Here is a 20,317-nt window from a genome sequence, read left to right on the forward strand (position 1 = left end):
TAATAAACTAAAATAAATGTAATTCCAAGTCATTATATTATACACGTACATAGGTACTTTGTATATTATAATACACACACACACATACATATACTCATTATAATAATATTTATTTTAACATAAATATTAATATAGCATGTTATACCTAATATTATTAGGCTAATAGCATTGCCTAACATTTAAACACTATTACAATACTGTTTATAATCAATGCTAATAGATAAAATGGATACGGTACCTAAACACATTTATTATCACTTTGGTGTTTAGTAGTTTGGAAATTTTTCTTTAAATACCCAGAAAATTATGTTTCAATTTTAAACAGTTTTTAATTTTCAATTGTATTGGTCTTAATAGTTTTTTTTTTTTTTAATTTCATTTACTTTGAATTTTTTACTCAAAAACTATTTTAGTTATTATAGTTTATAACTGTTTTAAGTAATTAAATAATAATCAATGCTGCTATTATAGTGTCTCGGTAATGGTTTTAAGTAAGAAATAATTTTTTTAAATTTATATATAATATATATATTGGTTATCGGTTTAATATAAGTAGCATAAAATATTGTGGAGTATCGACAAATGTAGCATATATACATAATACAACATCTACATTTTTAACACATGTATCTATACAAAATGTTAGAAATAACAGATATTTATTATGTAATTTACTAACTATGTGATTACTTTTGTTCTTACAGTACTATTAATTTCTTTTGTTAATACAATATTATTACTAATATAGGTAATCATGTTATCATATTATAGTCACATATATAATAATTTAATTAAAGTTATTAGTTATTTTTGTTACAACCTTTATGTAATTTTAAAATATTATTTTATGAACTATTTCTTTACATTTTGCAAGGCAATAGGAATAATATTGAGATACTAACAAAGTCTTGTGTTTGTGTAATTTATTATATTAGAAGAAAAAACATTAGCTGTACCTATATACTTGTTTAGTTTCTTAATCTCTTACGATGGGTTTGGCTAGTTGTTTTATTCTCGGCGAGCACCAAGCTTTTAATGCTTTCGGATTGACTGTAAAGGCGTTTGCTTTAACATCAGTCGTTTTTGGAGTTTCTCTGATTTTTGGTGTTGACAATTCTTTGATCCTATCGGTAGCTGAACATATAAATAGAAAAAAATAAAAGATATTTTTATACAGTTTATTGTCAGATGTCTACTAAAGATCTTTTTGAGCTTAGAAATAATACTTTTTTAGGTGTATAATAATACTGTATATTTACGTTAAACTAATGTATTAATATATAATATATATATATATATTTATCAATATCGGTATTAGCAGCCGAAAAAGAACACTTGCTCAGTATTGCTATGTTACACAATATACACACGTGCATTATGTGTATAAAACCATATTATAAGACATACAATATGTATAATAATATTTTGAATATCTGACACAGAGTTATGAAAAAAAATACTACTAAACTTATGCGTCTAGAGTTTTAGTGATCTCATGATTTCCGAAGTAATAAAAAACTTTAAAGTGTAGGTAGCTTTTGACAAATGTTAATCTTAACTAATTAACATTATCTTTTAAGTAAAGACATTTGATATTTAGGGAATTATAACGGCAAGAGGGAATAAGAAGTAGGCATTTCTGTATTTCTACTGTATTTGAAATTAAAAGATTTTTCAAGGAAACATTAAACTTTGGAACAAGTATAAAGAAAGGAATATTGAGAACAGTAATAACTATAAATAGTCACTATATATTGTATGAGATCTAATTCAAGGCTGACGTAATTTGAATAAAAAATAGCTACCGGTTTCAATTGCTATTATTAAATGTTTAAATTTTGATTTTTAATAGTTAAATACGGGTTTGTATACACATAATTGATATACATAATATGAATAATATATTCTTTACAAAAAAAAAAAAAAAACCACTCACTGGTCCATAATATTTTAAATACATAGTATCATAATTTTTAGATTTATATATTTTTATCCTATCAAATGTATTTTATTTAATTTAAAAAATATTGTCTTCTCACTTACTATTGTACAGACGTTTATAAATGTATATATTATAATATGAAATAAAAAACAAATAAAAATATAAAATAATAATATTATTTCATTGTAATATATAATATTTTGTTTTATTGTTAGTTTATGCTTTAACGTACTAAATAAGTTTCGTTCGAAATCAATACTTAAATTATGTTTAATTTTATAAAAAAACAACTTAAAAAAAAATTGTATTAAGTGAAATACATAAAAGTAAATAACTACTTATCTGTCATGTTAACTTTTTAACCTATTTTACATAAATAATTATACTTTCGAGATTTTCATATCATGACATTAATTACCAATGTATTTTTTCGCATTAATAAGTTTATCTCGTGGATCGTAATTTATGTCCATCAAAGTTTGTTCATTTAATTGCTTAGCAACAGCCAAATTTTTAGTTCTTTCGCTGGCCTTACATTTCAGAACTGCACTTTTAATCTAAAACCATTTCGTTACTAAATACAATTAAATAAGTCACACGACAGACAACATGTCTGGTATATGTTACCGTGTATAATTCTTCGAATGTCTTTTCATTCATGTTTGGGGGACGATTGGCGGGTTGTGACAACGGTTCTATATGTGCCATAATTGTTTTTAATGGTTTTTTCTCTCTTTTCTAAGCATATTATAAGATAAATCATAGTTTACAAACCTATTAATCAGTCTACATATATATTACTGGAGCCAGGGGGCTTGGTGGTGGTCGTCTGGGTGCACCAAATATTTTGAGTTTTTTCAAATAAGTGAGCCACTCAATTTCGCTTTTAAAACGTGTTGAGACAATTTTTTCATCCCTTTGAATCATAAAACAAAAATATAATATTCATAATTATTTGTCTTATACTTATATTACATATCATCTATGAACGGTCTTGGCTGGGACAGTGTCATTAATCGATCGCTAATTATTTTTATTTTGTTTCCTGGTGACTTAGTTGGAGAGTAATAGCTTTTACAACTATCATTTTCTATTTTAGGTTTTGCTAAATATTTCAATCTATCTGTAAGTTTGGCTTTAAGAGCGGCACGAGAAATCACAAAAGGTCCCTACACATTCCATTATAAAGATATTTACAGTTTTATTTATTAGGTAATCATAATCGACCTCGAATTTTGGATTTGGCCATGGTCGCAATTTCCGACATATAGGTCTACTCAACAATTCTAAACGAATTCTTCGACACATTTTAATGCAATTTTCATGTGCCGTTGCTGTCTTCTTTTTTTTACATAGGTTTGGATTAGAAAATTTTTCTTGCTAAGAAAATTCAAAATATTATATATATTTGCAAATTAAATTATACTCAAATGAATGAAATATCAAAATCTTGATGGATTTACCAGACCATCTGAAGATACCCCTAGGGCTCTAAGAAACTCATTTTCGTCATAGTGGTATGACATTATTTTTTTGCACAATTTAAAATACTGATATTAACTATATATGATTAGTATTAATAAGTAAATCACATTTGTTTATTGAATATTTTATAGTTACTTTGAACATTATTTATTGATGACTACGAAATTGTTTCTAGGCGATTATTTAACATAATATTAAAATAAAAAGAAATTTTTAATAAATCACATGTATCAATTGATAATAATATAATACAAATACAATATAATATTCTTATTGCTAAATATTTATTTAAAAATATATTCTATATAAAATAAAACAGTGTTTTAATAATATTTAAACTAAGACGAAATACAATTTCTAAAAACTCTATAGTATGGAAGTGATGTGATCGGTCTTTCACAATTTGCCTCTCCGAAATAATGTAATCGGACATAATCATCACATGACAGGATGCGATCATTATTGCAATCCTGAAAATATTCAATATTCAGTAGGTATAAATAATTGAAGAGTTATTAGTCGTTAATTTCTTTACGAACAGAACATAATTATTAGTTTTGCGTTTTTTAATATCTGTAATTATTTATATTTAATATTTATTTATGAATTTGTTGATATGTATTATAGTAAACATAATATTAATTTTAAAATTATAAGATTTTAACGATCGAAACAGGATAATTTGGAAAAGTAACTAATAATTGTGAATGAAATATTATGAAGAAAATAGCGGGATATAAGGTAAGTGTTGAATGCAAGATGCACAACTTCCTTTGAGATAAAATATTAGAGAATGAATAAGTGGCAAGGACTCGATGTTGACAGATACGATGATAATTTAATAGTTAAATGTAATCATTTTAATTTATTTTAATTTAGTTTATTTTATTTCATTTGACAAAATTCAATGAACAAAATTTAGTTGGGTAATTTTTTTTTTAAGTATTATGATTTTTTTTATGTACCAAATTTTAATTTACTTATAAATTTATGCGAATCGAAAATATATACGTACTTATATTTTATTATATAGGTGAATGCTATTAAGTTGTCTCTGAGTATAATATGAGTTAAAACAATTAATACATTTAAAAAGAATTTCTAGTAAGAAAAACGATAACGTGACTTATAAAATAAGGTTACACTAAATACTTAAGTAGGTATGTAGATAATTTTTTTGATAAATATCTCACAGCGTTAAGTTAAATTAAAATTCTTAAATTGTGTTAATTAACAAGAATTTGTAATTAAATCATATATTTAGATATAATCATGTAACTACGTGTTTTTTTTATGACAGATTAGAAATAATATTTAAGAATTATTTATATTAATCTGTACACAATTTAATGATTATGTTAATTATAAAGCGTAGCATTCCATGCAATAAATATAATTATAATAATAATTAAAGAAACACATAAAAAGTTATATTTTGTGCAAACGTTTCATTTGATAGGAAGTTATTTAGGTACCTCATAAGCTGTGACAATATAATATACCCTGTAGTGGATATAAAAGTGTGATTATCGATTATTTGAAAATATTGACGAAATTGTGAGTATATCCACTATCAGAGTGAGTACGTGACAATATATAGAAATATAATTTTAGCAGACAGTGTCTAGGTTTAGACATTGCGCGTTTGAAAAGCACACCTAAAACTGAGAAGCAAAATATGCATTAAACACGATTTACAATTTTAAATAATTTCATCTGTAATATTATAAGTATTTTGAATGAAATTGTATTTTAATATTGTATTATAAATACGCACACTACATTTCTATTAATAAAAATCAACGTTTTTATAAACAGGAAGCTCTTTTAAAAACATTGCCTGATATAAATATAAGTCTGCAATATATACACAAGCATCTGATATAGAATGTGTATATGTTGTGCGAATTGCGGATAAATTGAGGAACAACGTCTAAGGAAATAATTTTAATTAAACGCACTTAATAATACGTTATACAACTGTTATGTTGTAGATATTATAGAAAATGCTAATACACTGTTATACACCAGAAAATATATGTTATACTCATTATTTATACGATTAAAAGGTATATTGACAATGTTTTTTTTTTTATAATTGGGCGTTTCAAAACAACACAATAACTCAACTACAAAAATTGAACCGAAAAATGTTTGAACAATGATAAATATAGTATGAGTGGGACGAGATACCTATAATAAAAACGATAATATCATAATGATATTGGGTATAATGGTTCTGAAAAGTATAATTAATGCGTTAGACCACGTGTGGGTCTTTCTCTATGATAGGTCTGTTGATCGAATATCGCACGCGTATTAAAAATATAGTTGTGTATTATAGATTTGTAACTCGAGCAGGACGAAAAAATTATTAAAAAATTGTATTTTTACATAAAACAGTTATTATGTTGCTCTCATCTCATAAAATCCAATACCTTTGCGTATCTTTGAATGTACTGATTTACGGCTCTCGCTGCGCAATACGGATCTCTGACACATCTTTCGAACGCTGAAACGAAAAGTTTCCCAACATGTAATGACACGTAAATAATTATATATAGTGTGTCAATAGGATAAATAATCGCTTAAAAAATATATGCATCATATTGTTTTTTAAAACATTGATTAGTATACGACACAGTACCTCCAATTCGGTTAGGATCATCTCCTTGAAGCACGGGCGTACCAGCATCTTGCCAATAAATATCACTCAACAAGAACACACCGCAATATTTAACATCATTTTGTTCTATGCATTCGAGTGTTTGATTGCACCCAGAAGACGCTTCGCACATGCATCCAATACATTTTTCCGTCCATCCGGGTGGAAATTCTTCTGCAAGTGACATTATTTTTCAATTAATACACGTGCACTTACACTGTATACACGAAACAACATTAGGTTAGATAGACATTATGATTTTATTACATACTTATAGTATATTAAACATATATGCACTTATCGGTAAAAGTTGAAAAGATTCACGTTTATAATTCATTATTATTAAAATTTTAATAATTCATATTGAACTCTTTTTATATACCGTTAAAATTATATTTTATCGAATACTATAATAATAATAATTCAACACTTAGAATGTATATATTACAACCAAGAACCTATACAATTTGGCTTTTTTTTCAGAGCCTCTTTTATATGTAATATATACTATGAATGCTACTAGGACATTTTCATATGAAGTAAAAGAAACTGCTACCTTTTGAGTTAGTTGGGACCAATCAATAAACTACGAATAAAAGGTAGAGGGTTGTATGATGTCGTTAACTTAATGGTATACTATAAATTTGAGCCCGGAAGCCACTTGCATTGAATTTCTGAAGTGCGTTGAAGTTAATCTATTATTGACAAAAACATCTCTTGAAACTTCAATATAAAATTATAATATCAAATAAAAATTATAAATGTAAAAATAAAAAATAAATAATATATTCAGAATTTAGATTATCAAACAATATAACTTACTTTTCATATTTTCATAATTCATAAATAAATCCATAATTTACATTTTATTATTCATCAATCATCATTATATTATAGTTTGTTTGTGTTTTGAATATAATATAGTATAGACTAGAGATTCAGATCAAATTTAACATAACAGTACATGATTTTTTTTTGTTTTTAAACATTTTTAAATAGTTCTACCTCTATGATCATGTAATTTAATACCGTGGGTAGTACTCTATAAAAATTAAAGTTAAAAGAGGCAATATTTCTAATTCCCTAATATGTATTTTCATTTGTTTTTTTTTAAGAAAATTTGAAACGATCACACGTAACATTTTTTTAAAAATTATTAATCGATTGATCTTCGCTTTCAAATTTAAAAGCTAGGCACACCTGTTCCAGGCACCCATCCAACTTTGCTTGTTTCTCACTTACTGTATAAATCCATCGTTTAATTTCATTATGAATGTTGATTAGGTAATTATATTAAGCGCTTTAAATTGTTTAAATAAACTGAATACTATTAATTTGTAAAAGGCAATCAGTTCTTTGCGTGAACACAACTATTATAGTGATATTATAATCTGATAATGTAATTCGTGGAATTAACATAGATACTTAAAAGTCACGTTAAAAAATCCAAAATAAATGTTAACAAGCATGCTATTTTATAATAAAGAAAATAGATTATCGAACAACAACTTACTGCGTTGATAAAAGTTAATACCTATAAGTGTGTATTATTTGATTTTTGAAAATATAGAATATAATTTATATATTTTATTACAGTTTACTAATTTAGCAAATAAAATACTAGTTCTTGAAACTATTATTAACATTCCTTGGAAGTTCTAAGGAAGGTGATAACTATAAGATTATATTATTTCTGTAGTGATAATATGGATGGTGATTTGTAATTGTTTATTATAATAATATTTATCGTCAATTTAGATTTTGAAAAGATGACCTGTATTATGTTCTCGATATAATACAATTAATTAAATACAATAAAATGTTGGTATGAATTCGATATAAATTGTTAGAATTTTTTTTATTGTTTTTATTTATAGTGTGGTATATCTCAGAAATTTTTTGTTTTTTTTTTTACTGCACTTTTTTTTATAATGCTTCGGGCGTAAGTTAATTTGAATCATGATAACATGTACCTATGACACATTTTATGTGTTTTTTTTTAATGGTTTAAGTTTTAAAATCATTTATACAATAGTTGAATGTCTTGAGTTATTGTTAAAAAATTATACCTATAAAGTTGTTTTTATACCTAGGTATAGTTGTTATATACATGAAAAACATTTGATGCATAATTTATTTTTTAAATATATATTATACTGTTACTGTAATTGCATTATTTATGATGTCTATTTTTAATTTTATTTCGTAAAGTTATTTACATTATGTAAATCCTAATGAGTTTTTGATTCTAAGTGGAAAAAGTTATTTTTTTATGTCTTTATCATTGTTATTTATTATTGTCTTAATTTCAAATAAAAATGAGATTAATACAAAATGTTTTTAATCTCTAAAAAAATATAACAAGAAAACACTGAAACTGAAAAACGATTAAACATAATATTTTATAACATTACATCTACCTACTTATCTCTTTATAGTGTCATTTTAGTTGGACTTGTTATCAAAATTGTCTCTACCTGGCCATCTTATCGAAGTCGCATAACTTTGCAATGATCATAACGAGACCGATAATTTTCGATAAACATAATTTATGCATTGATGATAATATTAATTCAAATTAACAAGAAAAAAACACCGTACGCTCAACAACCACATTAACTACGCCAAATAACAGTAAAATTGTTTAAAATAAATTACCTGGACACTGTTTTAATGCGATGTGTGTTACCTACCGAGAAATCGAGGCCATCGAATCATTACAACTGAACTTAAAAGGTATTGAGTGACCAAAACCCAGCCTACGCTCTTGACTGGATGGAAATACCCAACGCGCGAGAACAACATACCGAACAAACGGTAGAAGTGGACAAACTATATCATTGCCAACTTTGTTACATTATAATGATATGCTTTGTAGTACGACTCTAAGTAAATGGCACAGAGATTGAATACAAAATCAGCGAATAAGCGTTGCAGGTCTTGGGTGCACACATTTGTGGAGTTAACAAATATTGCTTACCCATTTTTTTTTATTCGGTACACGCACGTCAATGTCGGATTCGATATCGCTGTTTCGATACACGCCTATACCGGCGTGGTAGGTATAGTGGTTACCTAGACAGAAGCACTAGGTATACAATATATTAATATAAATTTTCTGCGGGTGTATGAAATTGTTATGCTCATTTTTTATGTCAAAATATGAAGACCATAATTCGAGTGTAATGTTGTTTTATAATCGAAAGCGTCCCACGACGTGTTATTACATTAATTATTGAATGCCGGTGCCAGTATTATCGAAGGTATTACACAGTTGTTGTTTACTTGAATCGCATAGGCGTACGTAGGTATCTATAACGACTTGACCATTAATGAAACCCGCATATATTATAATTGTATTTAATGGAATAATAATATATTCCAATTAGGTACGAATAGTTGACAAAAAACAGACGCAGAGTTTAACCGTAACATTACGAAATCGGTCACAAATAGTTTTTGAATAATTTCTGATAATTTTTAAAACAAAATAATATATATATATACCTATCGCTTCAAATGTATAATTAAAACTAAGCGATGTAGGTACCTTTAATGTCTCATACGTGGACATATTTTTAAAAGTTTTTGTACCATAGTTTTATAAATATTTCCTTAAAAATAATGGTGAAAATGAATTTCCATACACTGTTGATTCATATATTATTAAATTTTACTATAGTCTATATTATATACACTTAATAGTTGTAAATATTATTCAGTCCCTGTCTATCAACGCTTAAAATATTTATTGGAGCAAAACATAATTAATTATTCACATTTTTTAAACTAAATAATTTAAAGTTAATGCAATTAAAAAATGAATATACTTTGAAAATTGTAGCGTGGGGTATATTATAATTTATATCATATTATTATTATGATTATTGCTGTATTATTATTATACTAGAGCAACTTTTGTGACAACTAATAATTTTGTCATTACTTAATATTTTACGGTATTCCAAACTTATGCAATTCATTTTATGACCGTCAATCAAAGTTATTATAATACAACAATACATATAATTATAGCCCATGTATAATATTATGGATAAATGAGTAATAAATACGTATGCATATAGACGTACCTGATCCAAAAATCTAAAAATTTCAATAATAATAGTATTGAGTCGAAATATAGTAGAGGTATATGTTTGAATTTCACGATTTATATTTAACCAAATTTGAAATAATTATAACACAAATATGTAGAAATTTTTAAAATAAAACAAATTCCATTTATTTTTGTGCTATTAATAATACATATTTTAACATGTATCAGAACTGATGAATGGTATAAATTATGTGTATGGGCGAAACTGGAAACTAATGCATAAAAAATGTTACTAATTTTGATCAATAGTTTTACAGTATATTATTCATTATTATTTTCATGTTACGAATTTTCAGATGGATATTTTAATATTCGTTTCTAAGTCGATATCTATAGTCTATACTTCCCGGAATTCGTTGTTGCCGTCTTATATTTGCTTCGTATTAATTTTACTAGTACCAAATAACAAATTATATTGTTTAAAAACAGGACATAAATATACCAGTCATCCAAATCCTTGAATCTCACATTTTTTTACTGATATTACATAAGTTGTTTAATTTTTATAGATAATTTGTTGAACATATTAATATCATGTCTTTGTAATATTACAGTTTTTAAGTTTAAATAATTATCGCGAAACTGTGCAAACGAAACTTTACAATACTTATTTAAGTTAAAATATAAAATAAAACATATGTGTACAGGAAGTTAAGTATAGTTTAAAATAAATTAAAACAATAGGTAATACCTATGTAATACATAAATATAATAAATAAGTTACCTACGCTTATGAACAAATAAATTCAAAAGGAACATTTCGTTTTTTATTATAATGAGTATTATTATTATTAATCCTTTTAATATTTTGGTATGAATAGGTTTTAAAGTTATAGTAATACAGGCGAAAATAATTTTTTATGTATAACAAAACACCACAATTACCTTGTAAATCGTTTTGAGAGAAAACCAACGCAACGAACACAGTCGTTAACAGAAATTGAAGTAGCGCGCCCATGACATCTAACTGGTTCGACGGATTTTTGCACAATGAGTGTCGTATAGATCACACGGGGTAGAAGATAGCTATAGCGGCTATTGCTCGCAAGTTGATACTAAAGTGGCCTGGCCTAGGTGTTCTCAAAATGTCCCCACCTTTACAATACTCAAATCATTTCTAGGGCCTCCTGTGGTTTATTTTTTATACACAAAAACCCGCGTATAAATAATGAGCATTACATTTGACTCATTGTCCGTCTCCTTATACATATTATACTGCTGTTGCATAATTATTATGTTTTTACAGTAGGCAAAAAGAGAATACATGTTTGGACACGTCATAACCTTAAATATTTAAATTTCACGGATCTTTGTAAGTTATAACATATGTTATATTATTATGTGTATGATGTGTTGTTGGCTTATTTTTTCTACTAAATCCACTTAGTCATTCGCCTTTAAAAGGTATTAGGTATTTAAGTTTTTTCTAAGTCCTACGAAAAAAATTCGATTTCCACGGTGAAAAATGTGGTATTAATTATTCACTGAAATGATCCAGCCACAGCCACAACAGGTTTCAATATAGTACTTAAACGACATACTATTGTTGTGTCTAGTATTTCAATTATTGATTTAGAAATAATACTAAAGAAACTGTTGGTAATACTATGTATTTTGAAAATTAATTGGCCTCGTTATCGATTATCCATCGGATCTTACAAGCCTTATTTAAGAGCGTATGGTAGACCTTTTGTAAAATCACGCACAAAAAATGAAAACAATTGTCCGACAAACAAGACGACGATTAGTTGATAATTATTCTGATTTAAACAATAATACTATTATTGTGGTCTAAATATTTTGAAGAAAATATGTCGAATGATCTTTATATTATTTATCATTATTATGTAGTAGGTAATAATATATATTTATTAAAACGGATATATTGTGCTGGAACTATTGTACGTTCAAATTTTCGAGGGAAAAGTAGTATTTGGAAAAATCATCCCCTAAAAGAATATCCGATAACAACTAGTATTTAAAAAATCAAATATAAACATTATGTGTACTATTATTATTTATATTATTTGTAATATTGTTTGTATTTAAACATAAAATATAAATATATTTATGATCTTTATAAACAGTATAATAGTTATGTTTCAGTGACCGTGGTCGCATCCGTCAACAGAAAATGTTTACAATATATAATCTTTTGCATCATAGTATGATACTGACAATACTTAAACGTACAAACAAAATATTATGTTTGTAACAGATAATGAAACGAAATAAAAGACGAACAGGATACAGAGATGGGGTATGGTAGTATATGGTACTCGTATCCTTAAGTCCTTTTCTTTCACTCGGTTTGGCGCAATGTAGTGTTGTTTATATAGGTATTATATACATTATACATATAATAAGTATATATATATATATATATATATATATATATATATATATTGTGTCATTGTAAATGACGGCAGCAATGATATATAATCGCATACGAAAAACTATTTCTAGTTGAACTCGTGGTATACTGTACGAGTAGAGTTTATAGGACTCTTAAAAACGTTCAATATTGCTTCCATAGAAATATAATGAATCAATAAAAAAATAAAATGACAAACATTGATTTATTGTATGTATGATCTTAATATTATGTGGTCTATTAATAACAACAAGTTTCAGTAGCTCAAGCTATAGTTCAAAAATATAAATTTAAAAAGATAAAACGATAACCGTTAGTGTTACATGATTATAGCGTTTATCAAACACCGGATGGTTTTCAACAACCATTTTTAAGATTTTAAAAATATTATGACCATAATACTGTTACATATCGTTATTCGTTTTGTCCTTCAGTGAAATTACTTGGTCTTAAAAATTAAAATTAAAGATGCTAAACTAGAAAAATAAAATCATCATCAGCCGCATGATGACCGTATATTTTTCCGGTTGCAAATAGAATATTATTATTATCTATATTTTGTAGGTCATGTTGACCTGTATACGCAATCAATTACAATTGTAAAAAAAACATCATGATGCAAGGACTGAATGAAATAAGACAAAAGGATATAGTGCTCACAGCTCACACAATAACACTCTTCACATTAGTTATCGACAGCAAATGCAATCAAGGATTTATCAGAGCCTTTAGTTCTGCTGTCATTGTTTTACACATATTCTAATATTACGTTACAGGTACACAAGGCGTGTCAAGTTTTTGTTCAATCGGTGAGATTAATAAACAAACAAGATTATACAATAATGGGAGATTATAAAGGTTTAAGCCTTACAAATATTTCCAGTACCGAATAATTATAAAATATGATAATATTATAAAGTTATTAAAATACAAAATAACGTATTAAGAAAATATTATAAAATTAAATTTATCGTTGCAGAAAATTATTATTAAACAAGGTTTCCTCATAGGCCTCATTATGCTCCCAGACTCGCATTAGATTTGTTTGGATTAAAAAAAAAAATTGTTGCAGGCGTACGAGACTTTTTTTAGGTTAAGTTAGTGTTCTAAATGCTAACCATGACTTAGGGTTAAGATAATAATATAAAGTTGATCAACGAGTTGTATCAATGTGTCCCAAAGAATTAATAATAATCCTCAAACACCCGTTATTCTTATGTTATTAACAAATTATTTATTTACGAGTATTATAATTATTATACCAACATTTTGAAAACACAAAAATTCAAAATAGTTAAACTAAGTTTTTATTATTTTTAAAAACATACAATCCAACTATTATTATAATAGTGGTAAATATTATAAATACGTTTCACAAGAATATTGGAGATAGTGTAGGTATAGGCGGGATTTCGTCCCATCACTGCAGTTCAGCTTCTCGCTGTTGAGCATATATAATATGACAAGTCTGGATTGTGGATCGTCGGCAGAAATCATAATAATATTTATTATTGTGACGACAGCCTATCCCGATAGATTTTTAACAGTATTTTGACAAGACAAGAATCGTGTTTTGAAATCATGGGGCAGGTTTCCTTTGCATCCGAAACCTCCAAGCTTGTGGATGGCTGCGAAATCGTAGCAATCAATGACTCCGTCGTTGTTGCAGTCCTGTATACATAGTCAATAATGGGAATAAGATCAAAATAATAAAACATAAATACGTAAAAAGTAAAAAAAATTTAACTGCTGACAGACGCCACCGTAAATGGAAAATCTGATATCACACCCACGGCGTAAATACAACAAATAATTATTACGGTTAATCTAACGGTTTACCTGAGCGAATCTGTGCATGTAACTTATTACTGACTGTTTGGCGCACGTAGGGTCGTTGGCACATTTTTGGTATGCTGAAAACAAACAACAATAACAATATCATTATCAAACGACGAAAACTTTGTTGTGGTTAGTATATACGTAAAATAATATTTTAATCATCATATTTGCAGTTATCACACGGCGTATGTATATTTTTTACATCGTACGTCCTGCAGAAGTACCCATTAACGATATTATTATATTATTAATGACTGTTTTCGACCAAACGAACTTGGGTCCTTATATTAATCGACGTTACTATATTAATAATATGAATAATGCTATAATATATTATTATATATTATGCTGCAACGAAAACGATTCACATCCCTAGGGATGTCAATGAATAGGTACATAGAAAAGCCGATTTATCAAACAAAACTTTAGTAGTTAACGAAAATATCATTCAACCGCATCGGACACATAATAATAATAATATCCTGTGCGTGACAGTTGCAGAATTGACTTTGGTTTCTTTTAATACCGTCGTTTTTAGAGTATAATGCGGCGCTTGGTATCCATAGCACTACTTTTAAACGCTACATGTAAAAAAAAAACAACAAATTGCCGAATCATATATTATTTTCAAAAATGTTATAAAGTATATCTTCATGTGTTGCGACTATCCTTCGTGTACGATATTTAATATACGTAAATGTCAACTCTGAAACTATATGTTTTAATTTTTGTACCATACACGATAAATGCGAAATGCTTAAGGCATTTTAAAATACAATGAAAGCCATTACTGGAGTATTATGTGTTCGTATATTATACTAGCAATGACAATAGTTATTTTTTATTTTTAACTATTCCGAAAGTTGTTTTACACTTTAAAATGCGATTTGTGTAGGTGCCACAAAGATTTACATATAGAAATAATGACCGCATAGGAAGACGTGTGACACAAAAAAATTAGGTGCTTTATCAAATAATATTAAAACATAACTATTAAATGAGTAACTTATAACATCATAATAATTGTGACGATATATATAATAATCATGAACTCAGTTCGTGATAATAATCATTCCGCAGTGCACCAATTAGGTTTTTTATAGGAATTTTTTAAATCAGTTAATCATTTGTATATAATTGGTTGCCATAATAATAATTATTTTCATTGCATTATAAAAATGCTTGTTTGTATTTGTGTTATTATATTTATTTAACACAGAATAATTTAGTGAAATTTCTTACTACAATATATTATATGTATTACGTAAAAAATATACCAGAGTTGATACCATACGGCATACATCTTATGGGTTCAATGCCATTGAAGCAATGCTTGTTTGTAGGAGTCTAGTCTACTAATTTTAAATTTATTAATCAGTGAAAAATATTAAGTTGGCACATCATAATATTAACGGTTTAGGGTAAAAACACTTAATATTATTTTATAATATACTAATTACTTAAATGTTAACATAATTAATTAATTATTAAATATCATTCTATGATTACCTTGTTTACATGCAAGTTTGTACTTATTAATGAGAATAACAAAATAATTATTAATAAATCTGTAACTTTTAATTTCGTGTTTAAACTTTGATTTTTAGTAATTAATAATATAATATATTAAATATTTTTTTTTTCATTTGTGTACTTATATAAAAATTTTTACTACGATATTGTCGTCCTTCGGGTATTAAATAAAAATTAATTTAACAATACTCGTATTCTCAGTCAACAATTTATTATTTTTCTAATTGTTGATTTTCCATAATGTATATGTAATAATAATTATTTATTTATCATATTTAGTTTATGACAGTTTATTACATAGTTCAAATGTGAATATTTTAAGTACAATCCAGTTTTAATTATAGTCCCTAGCTCCCTATTGTTTCAATATCATTATTACAGTATTTATTTGATATGTTGATGTATTAACTTTACTGTTTAAACACGGTAATTCCCCACCATTCTAAGACTGCAGGCGTAAACAAGCAAGAACAATATATTATATTCTAAAAGTAATTTTTCAAGGATTCCAATATCTATTCTGAATATATCATTAGATGCATCGTACATATTTAAAAAGTATGACAGTGCATGGTAGACTGAGCGCTGTTTGTTTGTTGTGCGGGATGGATTACCAGCTATAGAATATTTTATAGTATAGACTCTAGATGTTATACAATTTCAATAATTATTGGCGTAGTGATTGCATAGGTATTTTTATTAAAGTTTTCATCATACTTATCTTCAATGATTGATTTAGTAAGTGATCATATTTAATAGCTAAGAGTTTATGATTAATTTTAGTCTTCTTAAATCTACAAACGTGACGTTTTGAATTAATATGCATAATATCATACTATATCATATAAGTATTTATTTAATTAAATTAATTATTTTAGTGTTTATATTTAATTGTCAAGATTAATTCAATTGAATTAAATCTTAATGTTGCGATATGATGTAAATATAATATGCATACCTAGATCATTATTTTCTACATATCGTCGTAGGTACCTACCCAAAATAATTTGGGACACGGCTATAATATTCTGTTTGGTAATAGTGTCCGGCACTGTCAGCATTTTGCAGGGTCTCGACTCGTATCATTTTATAGGTCCTCTAACAATTATTGTGATTTTATAATATTGTGAGCAGGACACAATATTCTATAAAATCTGACAAAAGTGTACAGAAACCCAATGAAAATAAATACAAGGATAATTCCCATGTCGATGTGCGAAAAAAAACCTATTCGTGAGTTCTGACGTCGTATATATAAGCACATTGTATGACCATTACCCAGGGCCGGATTGGTATATATCAGCCCATCGAGATTTTCACTTCTAAGCGGCCCGTTTACATATTCACTGGCCCGGAATTTGGGTCTATTATTTTGTATTGGTTTATTACGTCTAAAATCGTTACGAACTTATTTACTTATCTTAACATGTATTTATTTTCACCCACACTCTGACACTACCGGCCCTAACTTTAAGCGGCCCACCGAGATTTTCTCGGTAGCTCGCCTAACCAATCCTGCCCTGCCATTACCTATGATGCAATGCAATATTTTCTACTTATTCAACGGAATTCATTATTAGAAAAAAAATATGAACAGTTGAGAATGTACGTCCAATAATCATTTCGTGGTCGTAAAAAAGTGTAATCTGCGGCGTGTACATAATAATAGATCACCCATAAAAATAGAAACGTATAGGACTCCTAATCTGATGTCTTACCGTCTGAGTCGTTTGGATGACTTCCTTGTATAACCGGTTTTCCAGAATCAGACCAATATGGCCATGTGATACCGAACATACCGCAAACCTCTCCGCTACACTTAATGTGCGGCGAACACTCGCCGATGGATTCGCAAAGGCATCCCAAACAAGCCTCGGTCACCTGATGCATTTGAACACCATGTTGAGAAGCTGCAAAATAATTTAATATTTGTAAATATAATTTTATTATTTTACGACGTCCGTATTACAATCGACTTTATTCGATGCAAAAGAAAGAAAAATAACACAACACAATTAATGCGATCGAGTTTCACGATATATTTTTATAAAACATGTTTGTGTTATTTTCATTAGCATATTAACATCGTATACACGACAAAATACGTTATGGTGAAATACCTACATTTACAATAGTACCGATTGATAATGTATGAATAATTTTGTCTGTACTCGTTCCCTGAATTGCTTGAATGAATAAGAAAAATAACCAATACGGTATCACTTCGCGCGCTTTTTTCAAATTTACTTTGTAGTATTATTAAATCCTATTAGACTCAGACCGGAACAAAGGACTTAGATATTGATTTTACAATGATGTGTGTTACTGCATGGTTTTTGGGTTCTAAAAAAAAGCTCTTAAAGTTTCATGCATGTTATTCCGAGTGGTTTTGGAGAAAACAGTGAAAAATTAAAAAGAAAAACTATATCTTATGAATATTTTTTAACGAGTGGTTTTACTATTACCTTGGTAATTTTTTTGAGTAGTAACCAACAAGCACTATTCAAAACCGACTTGTCGACTAAACGACTTATTTATCATCAGATTTAACGTTTAAAATACAAATCATAGCGAGTATGCCCAAATAGGTAGTTATAAAAATATTATGCATGTTTCAATTTAACTTAATATATTATATGTATTATGTACATATCATATCGTAATTATTATAATCAACTGTTTGTTGTGTTATTTATTTGAAAAAAAAATTACTAAAGTACGTTTTTTTAATATTCAAATTTTTTTCTTCATATTTTTTAACTAGTTGACTATTTCACAGAGGAAATAATTTTAAGACTCGAAAAATACCTATTATGTGCTTAAAATATGTAATGTAAATTATAATATAGCAAAAATTAATTTTAATTTCATTCCAAATTTATATTTACCTAATAAATAATTAAATTAAATTAAATAATTAAATAAATATTTAATATTATAATTTTATTTTTATTCAAAAGTAAATAATAGTTAGTAATAATATTCTAATAAAACATTAGAAAAAATTTAATTATTTTACAATATTGCCAAAGATTCGTAATGTACAAAATATTTTATTTTCCTTCAAAAAATAGTAAAAATAGTTAATTGTTAAACAAAATCCGAAATGCTATCATATTAATTTCTATAACCTCTATTTACAATGATAAAAATAATGGTCGTATTTTATTTTAACTATCTTAAGACGTAAGTCTTAGTCATAAGTAAAAAAAATCTAACTTTGTTCAACATCATACCATGACAAATCGGTTATTGTAGAGATTTCGACTAAAGCCTCGAAAGTGTTATAATAATCGTAAACGGGTCGAGTAAAAATTAATAATGTCGATATATCATTTCGTGCAAAAACGCGTAAGTATAATTTAACTGCAGACGAGTCGTGATTTTCACACAAGACCACTGTCGTTGATTATTATAAATTATTATTATACGTCTTAAGTATTATAAGCCGTACCTAATGACGTGAATATTTTAATAATAATAATAATAAAAAAAAATAACTATAATGGAAATTATTAATAATACCATAGTCTGTACTTACAGGCGTCACCAGAAATGAACAGTGCTGTTAGACACAGAACTGTGGTAGCGAAAAGCACATGAAAAGCCATCGTGCGGTGCAGTGTGAATCGCCTTGGGTACGGGATGCAGTAAAGTTGAATCGCTGAACTCGACTTGACCGACGTGTGCAGATGAATAACAGCAATTGCCGAGGCAGTGGGTGTATTTAAACGATTGTGGTCTAAGACATTATTGTATAACCTCCAGCCGAGTGATAAACAATATATTATATACATATGGTGCAGCGGACGAATATCGACCGTTTACTGCATCGTCTGCATCGTGATTTATTATTAATTATTAAATTATATTTACATACACAACGCCATTATAATTCACAGTCCATCTATAATGCCGGTTTTTCTCAATGGACGTGTCACGTTGTTAAATAATAATAATTAGGACGGGGTTTTTATGAAAAGATTTTTCATTTTAATATATTCCAGTAATCAAATAACAAAAAATAAATTATATATTATTATAATATTGTTATTGCCTTATGAAATATCGCTTTGAGTCCCACTGAGATGAACACTGAGGCCGACCATTTTGACAAAATAAATATACTAGAATCATAAAACACTGAACTCGTAAATAAAATATTATTACCACCGAATTGTATATAGATTTAATCTGTGTGCACTGTAGTGTTTGTGTTATTGCGATTTTTATATCACAAAAACAAAAGGTTTTATTGTTATTTATAAAAGCAACAAAATACCCTATCGTGTCGAACAAGTGCACAGTGAATCTTATAATTTGCAATATAACTTTTATATTTGACACTTAATTGCATCAATA

General features: G+C 27.2%; 3 protein-coding genes across 3 annotated transcripts; all 3 read right to left on the reverse strand.

The window, feature by feature from the left end:
- Positions 1-976: 976 nt before the first annotated feature.
- Positions 977-3,476, reverse strand: LOC107167015 (sperm microtubule associated protein 2-like). The gene is made up of 7 exons (XM_015515898.2): positions 3,406-3,476; positions 3,170-3,322; positions 2,918-3,111; positions 2,744-2,858; positions 2,570-2,680; positions 2,361-2,499; positions 977-1,134 (listed from the first exon to the last, which is right to left on the reverse strand). The coding sequence occupies exons 1-7, from the start codon at positions 3,466-3,468 to the stop codon at positions 977-979; spliced, it is 933 nt and encodes a 310-aa protein (XP_015371384.2). The 5' UTR covers positions 3,469-3,476.
- A 145-nt stretch (positions 3,477-3,621) lies between these two features.
- Positions 3,622-11,255, reverse strand: LOC107166405 (lysozyme-like). The gene is made up of 4 exons (XM_089229425.1): positions 11,095-11,255; positions 6,075-6,266; positions 5,866-5,939; positions 3,622-3,897 (listed from the first exon to the last, which is right to left on the reverse strand). Exons 1-4 carry the CDS (start codon positions 11,165-11,167, stop codon positions 3,766-3,768), a joined length of 471 nt encoding a protein of 156 aa, XP_089085551.1. The 5' UTR covers positions 11,168-11,255; the 3' UTR covers positions 3,622-3,765.
- A 2,612-nt stretch (positions 11,256-13,867) lies between these two features.
- On the reverse strand, positions 13,868-19,667 carry LOC107167012 (invertebrate-type lysozyme 3-like). The gene is made up of 4 exons (XM_089229242.1): positions 19,497-19,667; positions 17,674-17,865; positions 14,423-14,496; positions 13,868-14,254 (listed from the first exon to the last, which is right to left on the reverse strand). The coding sequence occupies exons 1-4, from the start codon at positions 19,564-19,566 to the stop codon at positions 14,108-14,110; spliced, it is 483 nt and encodes a 160-aa protein (XP_089085368.1). The 5' UTR covers positions 19,567-19,667; the 3' UTR covers positions 13,868-14,107.
- Positions 19,668-20,317: the final 650 nt, after the last annotated feature.

The sequence above is a fragment of the Diuraphis noxia genome, unplaced genomic scaffold (assembly GCF_037042655.1).
Source record: "Diuraphis noxia isolate RWA-SAM2 unplaced genomic scaffold, SU_Dnox_SAM2 contig0005, whole genome shotgun sequence".
Lineage (NCBI taxonomy): Eukaryota > Metazoa > Arthropoda > Insecta > Hemiptera > Aphididae > Diuraphis > Diuraphis noxia.